General features: G+C 41.1%; 1 protein-coding gene across 1 annotated transcript in view; it reads right to left on the minus strand.

Annotated features, from left to right (window-relative positions):
• Positions 1-18,353, minus strand: part of LOC124270375 — a 154,747-nt gene that overhangs the window by 72,353 nt on the left and 64,041 nt on the right. The window contains exon 2 of the mRNA XM_046705414.1: positions 16,018-16,139. Coding sequence (XP_046561370.1) covers positions 16,018-16,139 — 122 coding nt within the window. The remainder of the gene's footprint in view (positions 1-16,017; positions 16,140-18,353) is intronic.

An 18,353-nucleotide genomic window follows, 5' to 3' on the forward strand; every position in this document is an offset into this window, starting at 1 on the left:
GGAGTAAGAAGTATCCTATTGGAGTAAACTCACAAAAAGGGGCATCGATTTACATGATAGACATCAACCAATTCCAAGAGCCACACCACCCGATCCCTTTAGTCTTTAAGCACAGGCAGCTGAAGACCAATACACTCACTCACTCACTCCCTGTGAAAATGATATGGACCATTGGATATCAGTGATGACACCGGGTGTTTTCGAAAAGGGTGAGCATGTCCTGCTCTACCACAACCACACGTCGTTCAAACCATTCGCCATAAACGTAGCATTCATATCCTGACGACGAATAGTAGCACGTCAAAACGTTCGCTCGTCACGCCGACGATCTGGGTCCTCTGCCGTGGTATTGCTGGAATATTGCTAAAAGCGGCGTAAAACTAAACTCACACACTCCTGCCATGCAACGGTAGCATGTAAACAAACCAGACAATCATGTGATCGATGAACCAAATAAAAAAAACAACGATATTAAAGAAATAATTATTGATTTTTTGAAGCATTTCAGCTGAGTTGTTGGCTTAAACAAAACCATAAAAGTATAAACATTTTTGTGTGGTTGTATTGCGACAACTGTCCTTTCATCTTGCATATGTTTTTTAAGTATACAAGAAAGAATCTGAATAACATCAGCGGTTTCCTTGCCACTAATGTCGGCCATAGACACAAACATTTCTATTCTGTGCATAATTCATTATTGAATATAACCAATTAGCAGATGGTTTCAATTATTATCAATTATGCCAAGTCACGTCCGTACCAAAGCACGCAGCACATACATTGAAGTATGTTATTGATTAAAAACCCACCACACCTACTTCTTTCTTGTAGGATTGGCTAATGAAGAAACATTGATCATTCGAGTTAAGACTAAATGGGAAAATATCAATTAGCGAGATTATACCAAACTACCAAACTAGGCAAATACCAATACTGACACATATTGGTGCACTGTTCTAAGTTCCTTTCATAATCGTATTTGATTTAAAGAAACGTTACTGCTGCTATTGGTTATACATTTTCCATTATCTGTGGCAATAATACAAAAGAAGTGAGTGAGTGAGTATGGTTTAACGCCGCTTTAAGCAATATTCAGGCAATATCACGGCGGGGGGACACCAGAAATGGGCTTTACACATTATACCCATGTGGGGAATCGAACCCGGGTCTTCTGTGTGACGAGCGAACGCTTTAACCACCGGGCTACCCCGCCGCCGGGATACAAAAGGAAGAGTAGAAACAAAACGGAAGTTACATGTAAATGCATGACCACTGTAAACAAAGACACCGGGTGTTCGCAAACTTTGATCTCCTGTTCTTGTGGGTTGGGTCAAGGAGTGAGTTTAGCTTTATGCCGTTTTTAGCAATATTCCAGCAGTCTCACGCGGGGGACACCAGAAATGGGCTTCACTCATTTAACCCATGTTGGGAATCGAACCCGGGTCTTCGGCGTCACGAGCGAACGCCTTAACCACTAAGCTACCGCACCGCCCTGGGTCAAGGAACAAGTTAAGAGACATCAGTGGACAGAGTTCATAGAAACATGTAGTTGTTGAGCCGTCCTAAATATCACGGTCAGCTAAAAGGGGGAGAAAACCCCGGAGTAAAGCAGATCTCAGGCGTTTATAACCATGGTGAAACCCCCAAGCATTGGCTAGATGTTGACCGACCTGGATACATAATCGAGAAAAACAAGGATTCGAACCCACGGTCATATGATTCTGGGTTACCAAGGGCTGCGCAGCGCATTGCGCCACCTTGGATGACTGGGCACCGTCTATAAATGTTATGACTCATTTGATTGCTCCGGGACACAGATAAATAACTCCATCAACTGATTGCGAAGGCAACACAGTGACAGTAACTACTCCGGTACGTGCTCTGTGTTTATCAGATGTCAGGTAACGCGTAAAGGTCCACGACCATAACAATACAAAAAATGAAAAACATGTTTTTATGCAATTACTGATATGCATTAGGTAGAGCAGTGCACTGCTTGTCGCTGTTGGCGTGGGCTGATGCAGCCCACGTTGTATTTACCCTCTTAGATATGAACAGTGTGGCTTCGTGAATATATACATCAGTGAAAATGACTTCATCGATTTTGGCCATTACTCTTATTTATTCATATTCCATTTATATCACAGCATATCAGAAAAATGTGGGAGGGACACCCGAAGTAATGCTTTGGTTCACCTCTCGGTAATGGATAGGGTGCTGACAAACCTAGCAACATGATCGGGGTAATTCGGGATTCGAACCCATGGGTGATTGTCGTGCCCATGGGAAATAACTCTGCATAAAGAATCGCAGAGCTTTAGACGATCAGGACAATGGTGCCTCTCTTGTGTCACAAGAACACCACAGAGGCACTTTTCCTTAGCGTGTTAAGTCAGTGTTACAATTGCAAAAAACCCACATGAGTTCATGCACACCATAAGGACTCGGTCTCAAACAGTTGTAATTTGCTGCCATGTTGTATGCTAGGCAAGAATTATTTCACAGTCAAGAAACCTTGTCATACGTAATTGTTCTATAGTAAATCAGACCGCCTCCGTGGTGTAGTGGTTAGAGCCTCCGCCCGGAAAGCGGAAGGTCGCGGGTTCGATCCCCAACCGCGTCATACCAAAATACGTTAACATATGGTACTTGTTGGTCCCTGCCTTGCGTTCGACATTAATGGGTACAACAAGGACTGGTCGGCTCGGAGTCAGTATAATGTGTCTGAGTGGGGTATTCATGCTTCACTGCGGCATGGTATCAGAGTGGGCTAGCCCTATAAAGCCAGCTTAAGTCTGGGCTAGTACAAGCAGCCGCACATACACATACACACGCATGCACGTCGTCATATGAGCGAAATATTCTCAAGCACGACGTTAAACCCAATTTCACCTCACCTCACCTATAGTAAATCTAACACTGAAAAATACGTCTGAACATATAAGTAACATAAAAACATATACATGATAACACAAAAAGTGTTATTACGGGGCATAGTGGTGTGCAAGTGAGACACATGTGTTATTAGGAGTCCTAATGTATCTCAAGCAAGACTGACAATGAGCATTGACTACAGAAGCATCTGACCTAGGGGCTTGTCCCGAGGTGGAACGAAATCCCATGTTAACCACAGAAGCCAAGCTAAATATCTATAATCTCGTTCCTCAAAATACTAAAAACTGATCCAGAAGCAGCCGGGATGTCGGTGCTGAAAACAATTACTGATACAGATAACGATTTTTGTAAAACTACATAAAATATCACATGCTGAACGTACACTTCGTCCGAGGCTTCAATCTCCACGCTGATCGTATCCCAGTCTTTCATGTCGGCGGTGCTTGGTGACACTACGGGACGGAACTCCAGGAATCACTGAGGAATATTCACCAAGTTACCCACTCCTTTTCACGTGTCTGGAACACCGACTGCCATTAAACCCCCTTTAGGGCCAATGATGGTTGCAATCCTGAAGTGGCGAGTACTGGCGATCGTCATAGATAGTCCAAAGCCTCAACGAAGATCGATAGGACGACTTGAGGAGGCTCCGAACACCGCGTTTTAACATCCAGCACCTTTCGGCTTGGTCCCCTGCATCACACATCTACAAGCCGTCATTCAGACTCATGCTTCTTTATAAATAACTCACACTGAGCTAAGAGCTGCCTTGATCTGTTTTTCTGGTCGGGTGATGTCGGCGGGTGGTCGAGTATTGATCCCCTGCTTCAGTCCTGAACCGCTGATGAAGTTCCTGACTGGATACTGTGTTAAGACGCCGGACGCTTTAATCGTTTAGGTACAATATTCATGAGTTTTGTCAGTGGAAAATCACGAAAGTAACAACTGCTGTAATTTACGATGTATGACTTAAAGCAATCAGGATTTAAATCTAGTGTCGGTTCCCTCCGATGTGGGGTGAGATGGGTGTGTAAGCAACCAACGGAGAAGTGCTGCTTTTCACACTGTTGCTCGTTCAATAGAGAAACAAATCTACGCTTTCATACAAGACCACCGGAAATTAGATTTCGTAACTTAGAAATGGCTGCAAGACTGTGCATTCAAGATTGATTTACCACTAGCCATAAACAGCTCATTCGGAAGTAATGGCATCCCTGAAACCCTGCCATGTTGTGGTGTATTGCACCAAGTTTCGTGTATATATGAAAAGCATCAAGCCGTGTACATATTTTCAGCTTGTTAACTTATGAATTCAACCAATTCCAATCAGTCATCGTTTGACCGTAATTAACTTTCTTAGTTTCCGAATATCCCTCTTTGACCATTCGTTAAATATTGCATGTATATATATATTCATACCTCCCAAAATAACCATGTCTTCTTCAAGTTCCATTTAAACTCTCATATGTTGAAGGAGCCTTAATGTTCCATTTTCAGTTAAATACGACCAAGGTGCTTCGATCGTTCTTCTTATCCCAGATCTATAATTCCTTTTTAAGTTTTAGATTATCGACATGAACGCCACCGAGTCCCGTGGAACACAATCATCACATATTTCCTTTTGATTTTATCCGCCGCCCTATGGGAGGTGTTTTTTTATTCAATACATTCACAAAGGATGAAACTCCTTGCAGTTAGACAGTAAACGAGGCCTAGCTAATCCTCAATGGCAGTTCTTTCTTCTGATGACAGCCCCATCGGTACAAGACGGACTTGAACAAAGGAGAAACACATCCTCTGAACCTTTGCCAAACATGGGGAAATCCTTTGGCAATCTAACGCTAGATCTTCTCATAAACCATAATCGTAATGGCAGAGGAACAATCTGAAAAACACTGCTCTCCAAGGACAGGATGTATTTTTGACTTATTTTTTCAAAGCAGAATCGTTTCTTAAAATGGCCAAGCTATGAAAGGGGAGGAAGTGGAATTGTGTTGGTTTCGCTGACTGGAAGTTGTCAAACCAGATGTGGATGTACGTCCATGGTTGATGGTGCAACCTTGCATCTCTCGCTTTCAGTCTTGTGGGGGAAAGTATTATCGCTGTCAGCAAGAAGCAGAGATCAATACCGTGAAGGAGTTTGCTTTGTGAAAAAGTACAAATGACTGAATGCGTCATCAAAAATATACCTTCAACCAATATCGTGTTATACGCATTTGAAGCTCCCATGACACGCTGTAAATTTTTCATGTTATTGAGAAAATTTGAAATATATTTTGCAGAAAAAGAGATTAATGGCTGTGAAAATTATATGAATTGATCACTAAAAAATCAGTGTTGACACAAGGTGTTCCTTTCAGTGATGCGGGACACACTGTTTCACACTGGATGTTTGTGAAGGATGTAGTTCCATGTTAATTCACTTCACCTGTTTAATTCTTGGACAAAGACGCTACTCATAGTTACAGATAGAAACTATTTACAATTTCCCAAATGGAGATGAGCACTGGTACACGTTCACAGAATTTTACAGTTAAAGATATTTATTTTCAAAATTTCAAATTAACGATTTTCACAGCTGACGGTAAACACAGTGCGCAGTTTGTAAATATTTATGAAAATCCTTCGACAGTGTAAGAGGAAGTAAATCACTGCTCGCAGTAACAGCACTTGAAGACAAACACTGTTTACAACTTGGAGTAATCACTGCTTCTCTAAATGTCCTTTCTTGCTGTCTTCTCGAACTATCTTCACAGCATGTGAAAGAAACCATTCATTGTTTGAGATACACATTGTTCAGCGTTTACAGGTGTATCTGTTCACAACTATCTGTTAAACAAATCATTATATGAAATACACAATGTTCACATGTGTACTCAGAGGCAAATGTTGTTCACAGATAGAGGTGATAACTCAGCAGTCAAATGCTGTTCAGAGCTTGAGATCAACATCGTTCCCATATGTATTCAAACGCTGTTCACATTTTGAGCTAAAGCCTTTTCCCATATGCAGACAAATGATGTTCACAGTTTAAAATAAACACTGTTCACGGCCGCAATTAAATGATGTTCACCGTTATACATGTACAGTGTTCTCATATGTAGACAAATGCTGTTCACAGTTTGAAATATACACTGTTCACCACCGCATTTAAATTATGATCACAGTTAGACATGTACAGTGTTCTCATATGTAGACAAATGCTGTTCACAGTTTGAAATATACACGGTTCACCACCGCATTTAAATTATGATCACCGTTATACATGTACAGTGTTCTCATATGTAGACAAATGCTGTTCACAGTTTGAAATATACACTGTTCACCACCGCATTTAAATTATGATCACAGTTAGACATGTACAGTGTTCTCATATGTAGACAGATGTTCACAGTTTAAAATAAATACGGATCACAACTGCATTTAAATTATGTTTGCAGTTAGAAATATACAATGTTCTCATATGTAGACAAATACTGTTCACAGTTTGAAACAAACGCTGGTCACGACCGCATGTAAATGATGTTAGAAGTTAGAATACAATGTTCTCATGTGTAGATAAACAGACCGCCTCCGTGGTGTAGTGGTTAGAGCCTCCGCCCGGAGAGCGGAAGGTCGCGGGTTCGATCCCCGACCGCGTCATACCAAAAGACGTTAAAATATGGTACTTGTTGGTCCCTGCCTGGCGCTCGGCATTAATGGGTACAACAAGGACTGGTCGACTCGGAGTCAGTATAATGTGTCTGAGTGGGGTATTCATGCTTCACTGCGGCATGGTATCTCAGTGGGCTAGCACTATAAAACCAGCTTAAGTCTGGGCTAGTACAAGCAGCCGCACATACACATACACACGCATGCACGTCGTCATATGAGCGAAATATTCTCAAGCACGACGTTAAACCCAATTTCACCTCACCTCACCGTAGATAAACCCAGTACGCAGTTTCATGCCCAATGCCATATGTAGTACTTCATCATTCCATGATGGTCGTGGGTTGGGACTAAAGCATGTATCAAGTGATCTACTGCAATAGCTGTTCATGCTGTCACCTAATTTGTCTAACGCAGTTCGATTATTCAGGTTCCTCGTTATACGACACACTCATACTGATCCTCGCTATCGTGTCTGGAACACATCTATATGTTTAACTTTCCATTATCTGGGGGCGGTGTGGTAGCCTAATGGTTAAAGCGTTGGCTCGTCACGCCGAAGACCCGGGTTCGAATGCCCACATGGGTACAACGTGTGAAGCCCATTTCTGGTGTCTCCCGTCGTGATGTTGCTGGAATATTGCTAAAAGTGGCGTAAAGCCAAAATGAGTCAGTCAGTCCATTATCTGACAAATTAACCCAAAGTCTCTGAACTAGGTGACAGCGTATTCATATTCAGTGTATATGAGTGTATATTCAGTGTATACCGTATTCGTATTCTTTGATTAAATACTACACAAAATCAAAACAATTTTCTGTCGTTAAAACATTTCGGACACTTGTTTTAGAAACATGTGACTTGCTAATTTAAAGCAATCCTGGTATACTTCCAATAAAAATTCGCATAAAACTATTATTGTAAGCATAAAACTCTTTTAGATGTAGAAAAATACTTAAATTGTAATATTTTATAAATTTGAGATCAGCCCTTTCGAAAGTGGAAATGTTAACTTAGCAATTGATATTGGGACATATGAAAAATATTGCTTCTTATGAAAGATCTTAATATTATTTTGTAAATCAAAAGGTATTAATGTTGTTGAAGATGAGTGGCATATTTTGTATGTCTATGAATGCTTTTCTGATGTTCGGTATAAACATATTGTGAAATATTTTAGTCAGCCTCCGACGATAAACAACTTTATAAATATTATGCAATCTGCCAATGTTGATGTGATTATGAATGTTAGTTTATGTTTATATTATGTATTAGGATTAAGAGCAGAACATTTTTATAAATTCATGTGTACCATGCATGTGATGTGTGATAATGTATTTGACTGGTATGAGCCAGTGGTTGAATCAAACTGTCTGTCTGTCTGTCTGTTAAGCTCTGGCAGAGCTCTGTATGGACTATTGTGGAATCACTGATTCAAATCGAGAAGTCTGTGTTGTACAAACTTCCCATCAGACAAACATACATCTACATGAAGTTAGAGACACATCGGCGTTAAAGCTATAATTGGATAATATGATATGAATCTATTGTCTAGAGTAGGTTTTCTTTCGGTAATCATTACAATGAAGTCTCCTTATCTCTTGGACTGGACTTAGGTTAGTCACCTACTATTGATTACGACTGACCCCTGGGTAAGCCACGCTGTAATACATCACCTTCAGTCTACAAGACAAACAGTTACTGCTTCTCTGAGGGTGTTACGTTCATTTAGAGTTATTGGAGAGAGAGAGAGAGAGAGAGAGAGAGAGAGAGAGAGAGAGAGAGAGAGAGAGAGAGAGAGAGAGAGAGAGAGAGAGAGAGAGAGAGAGAGAGAGAGAGAGAGAGAGAGAGAGAGAGAGAGAGAGAGAGAGAGAGAGACAGACAGACAGAGAGAGAGAGAGAGAGAGAGAGAGAGAGAGAGACAGTCAAAGAGAGACAGTGGGAGTGAGAGAGAGACAGAGATAAGAGAGACGGAGAGACTCAGAGAGAAACAGAGTCAAAGAGAGAGAGAGAGGGAGTCAGAGAGAGAGAGAGAGTCTGAGAGAGAGAGAAGGATGGGAGAGAAGGATGGGAGAAAAAGGGGAGAGAAAGAGGAGGGGAAGACAGATAGAGAAAGAGAAGGAGAAGGCAGCTGGACAGAGGGATTGGATTAGGGGAAGAGGAGCGAGGAGGAAGAACGTAGAGGAAGAAGGGAGGAAGAACACTGACGGAGAGTCAGTGCCACCTTTGCAACACTTAAAATCAGAAGTTCAAATGCTCTTTCTACGTAGATTCTGAAGCGCTTCATATTGGTCAAAATACTTTTTCTAGGCCTAAGAAAAACTATCGAAATGTTTTGAGGACGACGTTTGGGACAACAGTTGACTACAAGGCCTGTCCAGCATGGTTATCATATCTTCATGCATTATTTCCGGTTGTCTGATTTCCGGTTTGCTATTAATCCCAGTTTATTCCCTTCCTCTCGCTCCTGTCAAGTTATATATATCGTTGACATCAGATTCAATGTTATGTCGCCCAAATAATTACTTTTCTTATATAACTCGTGAAGATCCGGATTAGAATTGATCTTCAGTAACCCATGCTTGTCGTAAGGTGTGACTAACGGGATCGGGTGGTCAGGCTCGCTGACTTGGTTGACACATGTCATCGGTTCCCAATTGCGTAGATCGATGTTCATGATATTGGTCACTGGATTGTCTGGTCCAGACTGGGATTATTTACAGATTGACTCCATAAAGCTGGAATATTGCTGAGTGTGGCGTTAAAAAACAAACCAACATTCCTTATACATATGATAAAAACTGACATTGCGCAAAACAATATCTGTTCGGCCACAATCTTTTCATTTTACCGTTGAAATACTTGATTCATGGCAATCAGCAAGATCGAATACAACTTTGTTACGCTTTATATAGAACATAACCTTGTCTGATAATGTATTTTGTTGAGAGAATACATCAGTGAATGAGCGAGTGAGTATGGTTTTAAACCGCTTTTAGCAATATCCCAGTTGTGGGGGACATCAGAAATGGGCTTCACACAATGTACCCATGTCGGAAATCGAACCCGGGTCTTAAACGTGACAAGCGAACGCTTAAACCACTGGGCTACCCCACCGCCCCAGAGTACATCAGGACAAATAAGTTTGCTGTGATGCACACAGTCGAATAAATATGTTCAATACCGCCTTAAGAATTGAAACAATCCTTCCTGGATGAAGATGTAAACTTTGCCGTATAGATACCATTTCCATTCGAATATACTATTTACCTTACAAAACAACATCACACATGAATAGCGGCGATAATGGATGATGTAAAAAAAATATTGATCATGTAACTATTCAGCATCTTCCCTGTATTCTCCCCATCACCTTAAATCGAACATCGTGTTTACCTTTACCCTAAGATGACCAGGGTAGTTCCGAAACTGTGTAGATAATGGGTGGATTAATATATACGGTAAAGTTCACGATATTTTGTATACAATGTGCATATTGATTAAGGGAATAACGTTGTTACAAGGATTCTAAGTGGTGTATATACGCTGGATGTGTTCGTGTATTGAGAGTTAAATGGGTAATATTGAACAGTCCGGGTTGGAATTGATCGTTAGCAACTCATGCTTGCTGTGGATTTGATAAAGGTCAGACCTATAATAGCCCAATGGCCCAATGGCCCAATGGTCCAATGGTCCAGGAGTCCAATGTTATTCTTTTCTGTTTCGGTACCTGCTTGAGATAATTAAGGCATAACATTGTAATAATACTATCTGAAGTGTATTGTTCCCCTACGGCAAGGCACCTGTGCACAAGTCATTTGAATACTGTTTTAACTCATTCAACATCGTTCCTTTGTATAAATAGCTAAAGGCCAAACCAATAATGGCCCAATGTTATTCTTATCTGCTCCGATACTGCTTGAGAATATTAAGGAATAACGTTGCAATAATACCATCTGAAGTGTATTGTTGCCCCACGACAAGGCACCTTGACTACATTTTTAACCCATTGAACATCATCCCTATGCATCTGACACTGCCAAACTCTTCCAAACGTAAAGAGAAACCCGTATGGCCAACATGGAAAATTATGATGACATCATTTCTGCTGTGGAGGACGTTTTGAGCCGTCAGGATGAAGTCTTCTACACAAGTGTGATCGAGGCACTCCAGCATCGTTGGCACAAGTGTGAAGACATCAGGGATTATATGCAACTATCCTCAGCAACACATACCATCAAAACAGTTCATTATGTTTGGACAAAACATTTTGTGCCAACTCTCCTGCGTTTGATCATAACAACATGCTGTGTACTTTCAACTATCCTATATATGGAATCCTGACAATGTTCCTCCCAGGGTTCCATTTATATGTGTTAGAATGAAAAGGTCTTAAAAAGTCATTTTACTTCAGCAAAATCCATGTTTGGTATTTTGTAAAATGGGTGAGTGAGTGAGTTTAGTTTTACGCCACTCTTGACAGTTTTCAAGCAACATCACGGTGGGGAATTTTAGCAGTACTCCAGCAATATCTCGGTGGGGAACCCCAGAAATGGGCTTCACACATTGTACCCATGTGGGGAATCGAACCCGGGTCTTCGACGTGACGAGGAAATACTTAAACCATTATGCTACCCAATGCTAATTTTTAATAAGATAAATCTTTTCAAGACAGTGTGTGAACACCATTATTATCGGAAAGTCTACGAAATTTTGAACAAGTAATCCAAGGATCCCAACACACGCAAGGGAGACAAATCTACCAAACATAATGCAGCCTTTAGAACCACTTGGCTTTACGTTATTACATATTTCAGCGTACTTAATGAAGACTTAATGAGTGGCAATCTGGATTCATGTCATCCACAAATGAAGCTGAATTCAGCTTCCTTTGAAAACAACACGTCTCCTCATCTGTCCAGCTTGGCCATTTAGAAACGCATTTGTCAACACTGAACATGTTGAAGCCAGTATAACACCAATAGTCAACATTCAACCCAAATAACAAATAATCACCTTGACGCAATGAAATGCTTAACTTCGCTGAACAAACAGGCTTAAACCTGGCTTTGGCAAAGTTTCATACATGGCCCCAAGTCCCACGTCAAAACATGGCTGCAAAAACATCACCCTGTCTTGGCGTAGAAATACATCAATATGGCTTCATGAGATCAAGTAAAACTCTATTTCAATATTCATACAAAAATATGGACGATATTGATGCATTTGAATAAAGTTGTACAAGGAATTGGGATTTCTTTTTGATTTAAACCCTGTCGCTGTTTCACCGAGGTTAGAAATGACGTAATACGACTCCGAGATGAAAAGACTTTGTGGACAAAAAATTAGTAGTCTCGGGATGGCGGAGAAGCATTAGCTGTCTGATCAATATTAACTGCTACTGCGGTTCCAAAGGCCAACACGTTCGATGGAGGACCCGGGGAAAGTACTTTCTCGACCCATGCCATGTATCGCTGTAATACCTCTCCATTCTCAACGTGTAAAGCGAACGACAGCGCAACATAGGTGAAGGCGGTGAGCTCTTTTAACAGTCTGCACATCATCCAAATTAAGGATTCATTGATTTGTATTGTACATAAGTTAACATTGCCGCTGCAACGAGGTCACTGAGTCCTGCTCTGTTATGGGGTGTGAGCGGCAAGGTTTATGCTTCATCATCCGATATTTCAAGCTGCACTCCATTAATCTGCTTCTGAAGCACGCCATTAATACAATTTTTTTTAGATTTAAAGATGCCACGCAGAGGTTTTTGATGTAGGTTACGTTTCAACGTTCCAAATTTGACGTATCAGTGACCAAAATGAAGTCCGATGAACTTGTTTCTTAATATGTTTCTATGTTTGTTCAAGTGAACGACCGCCTCCGTGGTGTTGTGGTTAGAGCGTCCGCCCGAAGAGCGGGAGGTCGCGGGTTCGATCCCCGACCGCGTCATACCAAAAGACGTTAAAATATGGTACATGTTGGTCCCTGCCTGGCGCTCGGCATTAATGGGTACAACAAGGACTGGTCGGCTCGGAGTCAGTAAAATGTGTCTGAGTGGGGTATTCATGCTTCACTGCGGCATGGTATCTCAGTGGGCTAGCACTATAAAACCAGCTTAAGTCTGGGCTAGTACAAGCAGCCGCACATACACATACACACGCATGCACGTCGTCATATGAGCGAAATATTCTCAAGCACGACGTAAATCCCAACTTCACCTCACCTCAAGTGAATGCTTGACGTGCCCGCGCGTGTGTTTGTGACGGTGGATCATGTTAACGCGGACATCTGATATAATCACTGATGAATAGTAATGAATAATAGTGCATATTCATAAGACGCACATATCCTCGCTCGTAAGCATGCTCTTGACGCTAACACATTATTACCCCAGATAACCCACGCTGCCTGTTAGACGCTGGAAGGTTATAGTCACATGGATTATCCCACCGGGTACCCATTTTCGGCTGGGTGAACAGAGGCAATTTTTGAACATACTCAGCTGCCTAAGGTGAGACCAAATGTATCACATGTGTTCGTTGTGGGACTGAACAGAATTCCTACAAACTCTCAGGAGTCAAGCTGCCAAACACAGTCACCCATCCTAGGACTCTACGGGCCCAATGCTGCTAACTTCAACTGATTTGTGACCTGGATTAATATGGAAAGAGGTTTTTCGCCGTTATTTAATTGTAGAAATTAAATATTTCGTTTCTTTGCAGTCAGCAATATGCCAGGTGTATGACAGCAATCAGCAATCGGGGTTGGATCAGACAGTGACTGCCACCATAAACTTTGATCCAGACCAATTCTGAGAGGATCTATAAAGTGATGTATCTATTTATGTATCTATTAAGTAATTCCATTATCTTGACATTTTGGTGAAAACAACATCGCACAGAAATAAATATCGGTTAACGGATAATGCGACAAAAAGCCCATGAGTCTAGACGCCGGGTTTCCAGTTGAGTAAAATGATGTTGAGGAATACATTGTAGAGACCTACTATGCCTCTGATTTGATTTTATCTTAGATTTAATTTTCAATTGAAGTTGGAACTGTTAACAAATTGTACAAAAAGCACTATAATCCTTGTACTTGGGCTTATGTTTCATATTTTGATTTATCATTTTAAAAACGTATGTTTGATATTAGTACGCAACAGCTGGCGTGTATCGTGGAGGAGTAACTCTGTAAAAGACAATAGAGCCAATTTTGTCGGCATAACATTTAAATTTAAAACATTGCAGGGGTCATGTGCTTGTCATTAATTTCTTACAGCACTCTTTAATTGAACCACAATGTTTTAGGACCATTTCTGGTGTCCCCCGCCGTGATATTGCTGGAAAATTGCTAAAGGCGGCGTAAAACCATACTCATTCACTCACTGACTTGAACTAATATATTTTCAGACAGAATTTCCAGTCACAGTTTACGTATTACAGAACAGAAATACACTTAAACAGAAATACTCAAATTTGAAAACAATTCTTTCAATTACATAAAACAAGTTAATGTGCTTCTTTAGCCGCCTCAGACTCGTCCGTCCAGTGGCCTTACCCTGGTACATGATTTAAATTGGTAGGAATCTGTGAAAGTATTGCGACAATACTTGTCTAAAACACTACCGCCAGTCAGTCTGTAATCGTCCATAGTTCCCTTGAAAAGTAGATACATGTCGTTGCACGTTGGAGTATTTGTAAATATGACAACGGTTCCCTTTTATATTTTAATTGCATCGTGCCATTGTATTAACTGCATCATGTATCAAATTGCATAATATGTACACGTAAGGTTGTCCAAATTAACAATTGGATTTTTTGGTGCATCCATCATTTGATTATCTGGTCTGGTACTTTGTTGCAGGCGTACATATGTGCGCCATCGGCTGTGAAGATATTTCTCGGCAAATCGTATGTATGTCGGTTGCTACCAACAGAGCAGGGGCAGTGCAGGGCAGTGCAGGGCAGAGCAGGGCAGAGCAGGGCAGAGCAGGGCAGTGCAGGGCAGTGCAGGGCTTGCTTACCTCTTTCTCAAACACTAGGTGTCATTACTGATTTTCAGATTTTCCACTACAATTTTCACAGCAGTTTTAACTTTACACCAATGAAATTTGTTTCTCTGGATAGCCAAAACTGGATATTCTTTTGCACTGACGATATATATTAGCTATCATGACTTCCTTGTGCAGGATCAATGGCTATGTGAAACATGGAAGAGTGCTTTTCAAGATATTTCAAGCGTGAGGTGTGGCTAGCGCTGTTTTAGCTTATCAAATGCGAACTTAAGGTTCCGTTTCAAACGTTGAGGCTCGTTTCGGAATTTTCCGATACGGAGGATTGATTTTCTTACCTTTTGTAATTGTGGATGGTCGATTTTCAAGCTATTTTCAAATGTGGGAGGTGTTCGTTTTACCTATAAGTCCATATAGAAGTCAATATTTTCAGTATTGTAGGTCACGTGTTTGGGTATTTTCAATGTGGATGGTGACTTGTTGACGTATTTTCAATGTAGATGGTCACCTGTTCAGGTATTTTTAACGTGGATGGTCACCTGTTCAGGTATTTTCAATGTGGATGGTCACCTGTTCAGGTATTTCCATTGCGGATTGTAACCTGTTCAGGTATTTTCATTGCGGATTGTCACTTGTGAAGGTATTTTCAATGTGGATGGTCACCTGTACCGGTGTTTTCTATCTGGATGGTCACCTGTTCAGGTATTTTTAATGTGGATGGTCACCTGTTCAGGTATTTTCAATGTGAATGGTCACTTGTAAAGGTATTTTCAATGTCAATGGTCACCTGTTCATGTATTTTCAATGTGGATGGTCACCTGTTCAGGTATTTTCAATGTGGATGGTCACCTGTTCAGGTATTTTCAATGTAGATGGTCACCTGTTCAGGTATTTTCAATGTGGATGGTCACCCTTTCAGGCATTTTCAGTGAGGATTGTCACCGGTCCAGGTATTTTTAATAAGGATGGTCACCTGCTCAGGTATTTTCAATGTGAATGGTCACTTGTAAAGGTATTTTCAATGTGAATAGTCACCTGTACAGGTATTTTCAATGTGGATGGTCACCTGTTCAGGTATTTTCAATGTGGATGGTCACCTGTTCAGGTATTTTCAATGTGGATGGTCACCTGTTCAGGTATTTTCAATGTGGATGGTCACCTGTTCAGGTATTTTCAATGTGGATGGTCACCTGTTCAGGCATTTTCATTGCGGATTGTCACTTGTACAGGTATTTTCAATGTAGATGGTCACCTGTTCAGGTATTTACAAGTATTTTCAATGTGGATGGTCACCTGTTCAGGTGTGTTCAATGTAGGTGGTCCATTTTTACATATTTTTCTCAAGGTAGTACGTCTTTAGCCTAGCTATGATAAAATGAATCATTTGCTGTATTCTAATTTAAATACAGGTTAATACCAATATTGACCATAACTCGAATGAAATAATTCAGCTCACCTGGCTACTATTTGTTTCGGTGGCTCCTTTTGATCTCGTCTGAGCTCTTCCTCGAGCTCGTTTTCGATCTTCTCCACATAGCCATGCGTCTTGGCCAGAACCAGCGTCTCTGCTACGAGGGTCTGCAACATTAACACTCGTTATTATGATGAGGAAGATGATAAGATCTAATATCTCCCGAATCCATTGGACACGGTGGGTTAGTTTACAACACATAATACTATGATGCCTAAGTTACCTAAACCTTTGGTGAACAGTTTGATGCTGGGAAGTACCTAGACCAAATATTAAGATACTAGTATGCCTATTGGGCACTGGTGGTATCGCATCAGAGGGTACAGAGGTTTCAGGACCATGTGTTTTATTTATGTTTTGTGCACTTATCCCTATTTCGAGTTATTTAATCATTCATTCTCATTTGAACCCAAACAAACTGGAATGATAGTGGCGATTACGGGCAGTGAGGAGGCGCCATCATCGTTGGCATCACAGCTGATGATGATAGTATTCTTGGAAGTAATATACGGCTACTTTCGTTTGCCGCACAGCTAATGAATGAATGAATGAATGAATGAATGAATGAATGAATGAATGAATGAATGAATGAAATGAATGAATGAATGAATGAATGAATGAATGAATGAATGAATGAATGAATGAATGAATGAATGAATATAAGATGTCTTAATGAAAGTAACCATCACAACTTATAGTGCTAGTGAATAACGAACGGCCATCTACGCTAGCATGTCAGCTCATACCAATTGTGGTGAACGAAAGGCCATCTATGCTAACATCACAGCTCATATTGATAGTGATTAGCGAACGGCCATCTACGTTGGTATCTCAGTTCATATTGATAGTGGTTACGAACGGTCATCTACACTAGCATTATATCTGAAGATGATTTTGACCTCCACACCTCATATTGCTAGTCATTAACGAACAGTCATCTACGTTAGCACCACAGCTCATATTGATAGTCATTAACGCACGACCATCTACGCTAGCATCACAGCTCTCGATGGTGACTGAAGCTGGAACCAACGGCTGTCTACATAAGCATCACAGTTCATAATAATAGCGACAATAAGGGTTAAAATACGCTAGCATAACGACCGATAGTCGCGTGTTCTAGAAGCATTACAAACCGACAAGAACAGGCCATTTGGGGTTTCGTAAAAAAGGTACATGTCTGATAGCTTTAACAGCTTATTGAGAAGTAAAGAAATTAGTGAGTGTACAGCAGGCATTTATGCAGACCCGGTTGAATCTAGACTTAATTGTGAATGATTATCCCGCATCGGGGCCCACATACACCTCATCTGACACAACAGGAGATGGAGACACTGTATAAAGAAAACCTGAATGGCGGGCTGAGTGCTGGAACTCTCTCAGAAGGCAAGATGGAGACAGTTTAACGGTCCGTGGTCTATCTCTTGTCGACAGGTGGGTAAAGAAGTTCACAACGAACATTGATTAAGCACAAAGGTTTTTCTTCGCGAATACATCTTCATTTTCCATGTTTAAACGCCGTCCTTTGCTGTCTGGAATGACGGGTATTAAAGATACCGATGTGGATGTTTTTGTAGCGACACCATCAGCAATATTCCAGTTACAGGACGACGACGACGACGACTTCAATAATCGACGTGGTTGATGTTATGAACAACCATCTACGCCATCAGGATCCGCTGACTCGTCATCAATCAACTGCAAGTCATCGATACTGACCACTCAATCAACTAAGTAGCCTCTTACGACCGGATGGGGTTGGGGTAGCCTTGTGGTTAAAGCGTTCGCTCGTCACTCCGAAGGTCCGGGTTCGATTCCCCACATGGGTAAAATGAGTGATGCCTATTTGTGGTGTCCCCCGCCGTGATATTGCTATAATTTTGCTAAAAGGCGCGTAAATCTAAACTAACTCTTTCGACTGGCATAAGAGCTTAAAGATGCCGATGAAGTGTGAATAATCTACGATTTGATCAAAACGAATCTCGGTAATCGGGTGTGCCATATCATCACTTGTTAACGTCAGTTGGTTGAACAGCTGCGCGGCGTCTTGTTTTTGTGCGGGATTAAAAAACAACATAAAAACACATGTAATTGGCGTTAACAAGTAATTATCAGCACCGCTAACTGTTTAAAAAGATCGTGTGAAAAAAGCAATTGAAGCTAAAGCAACATTGATTCACCGCCCAGTTATCTGTGATGCTACGCGTCCGGGTAATGTTTGCAGAACAGTTCCCAGTTCATTGTGAACTGGGTTCTTGAAGAAAAACTTCACCGTCGCCAGTGTAATGCTACCAAGGCAGATGAGTTGTGTTTTTCTTTAA

The sequence above is a fragment of the Haliotis rubra genome, unplaced genomic scaffold, assembly GCF_003918875.1.
Source record: "Haliotis rubra isolate DU_JTF1 unplaced genomic scaffold, ASM391887v1 Scf151, whole genome shotgun sequence".
Classification (NCBI taxonomy): Eukaryota; Metazoa; Mollusca; class Gastropoda; order Lepetellida; family Haliotidae; genus Haliotis; species Haliotis rubra.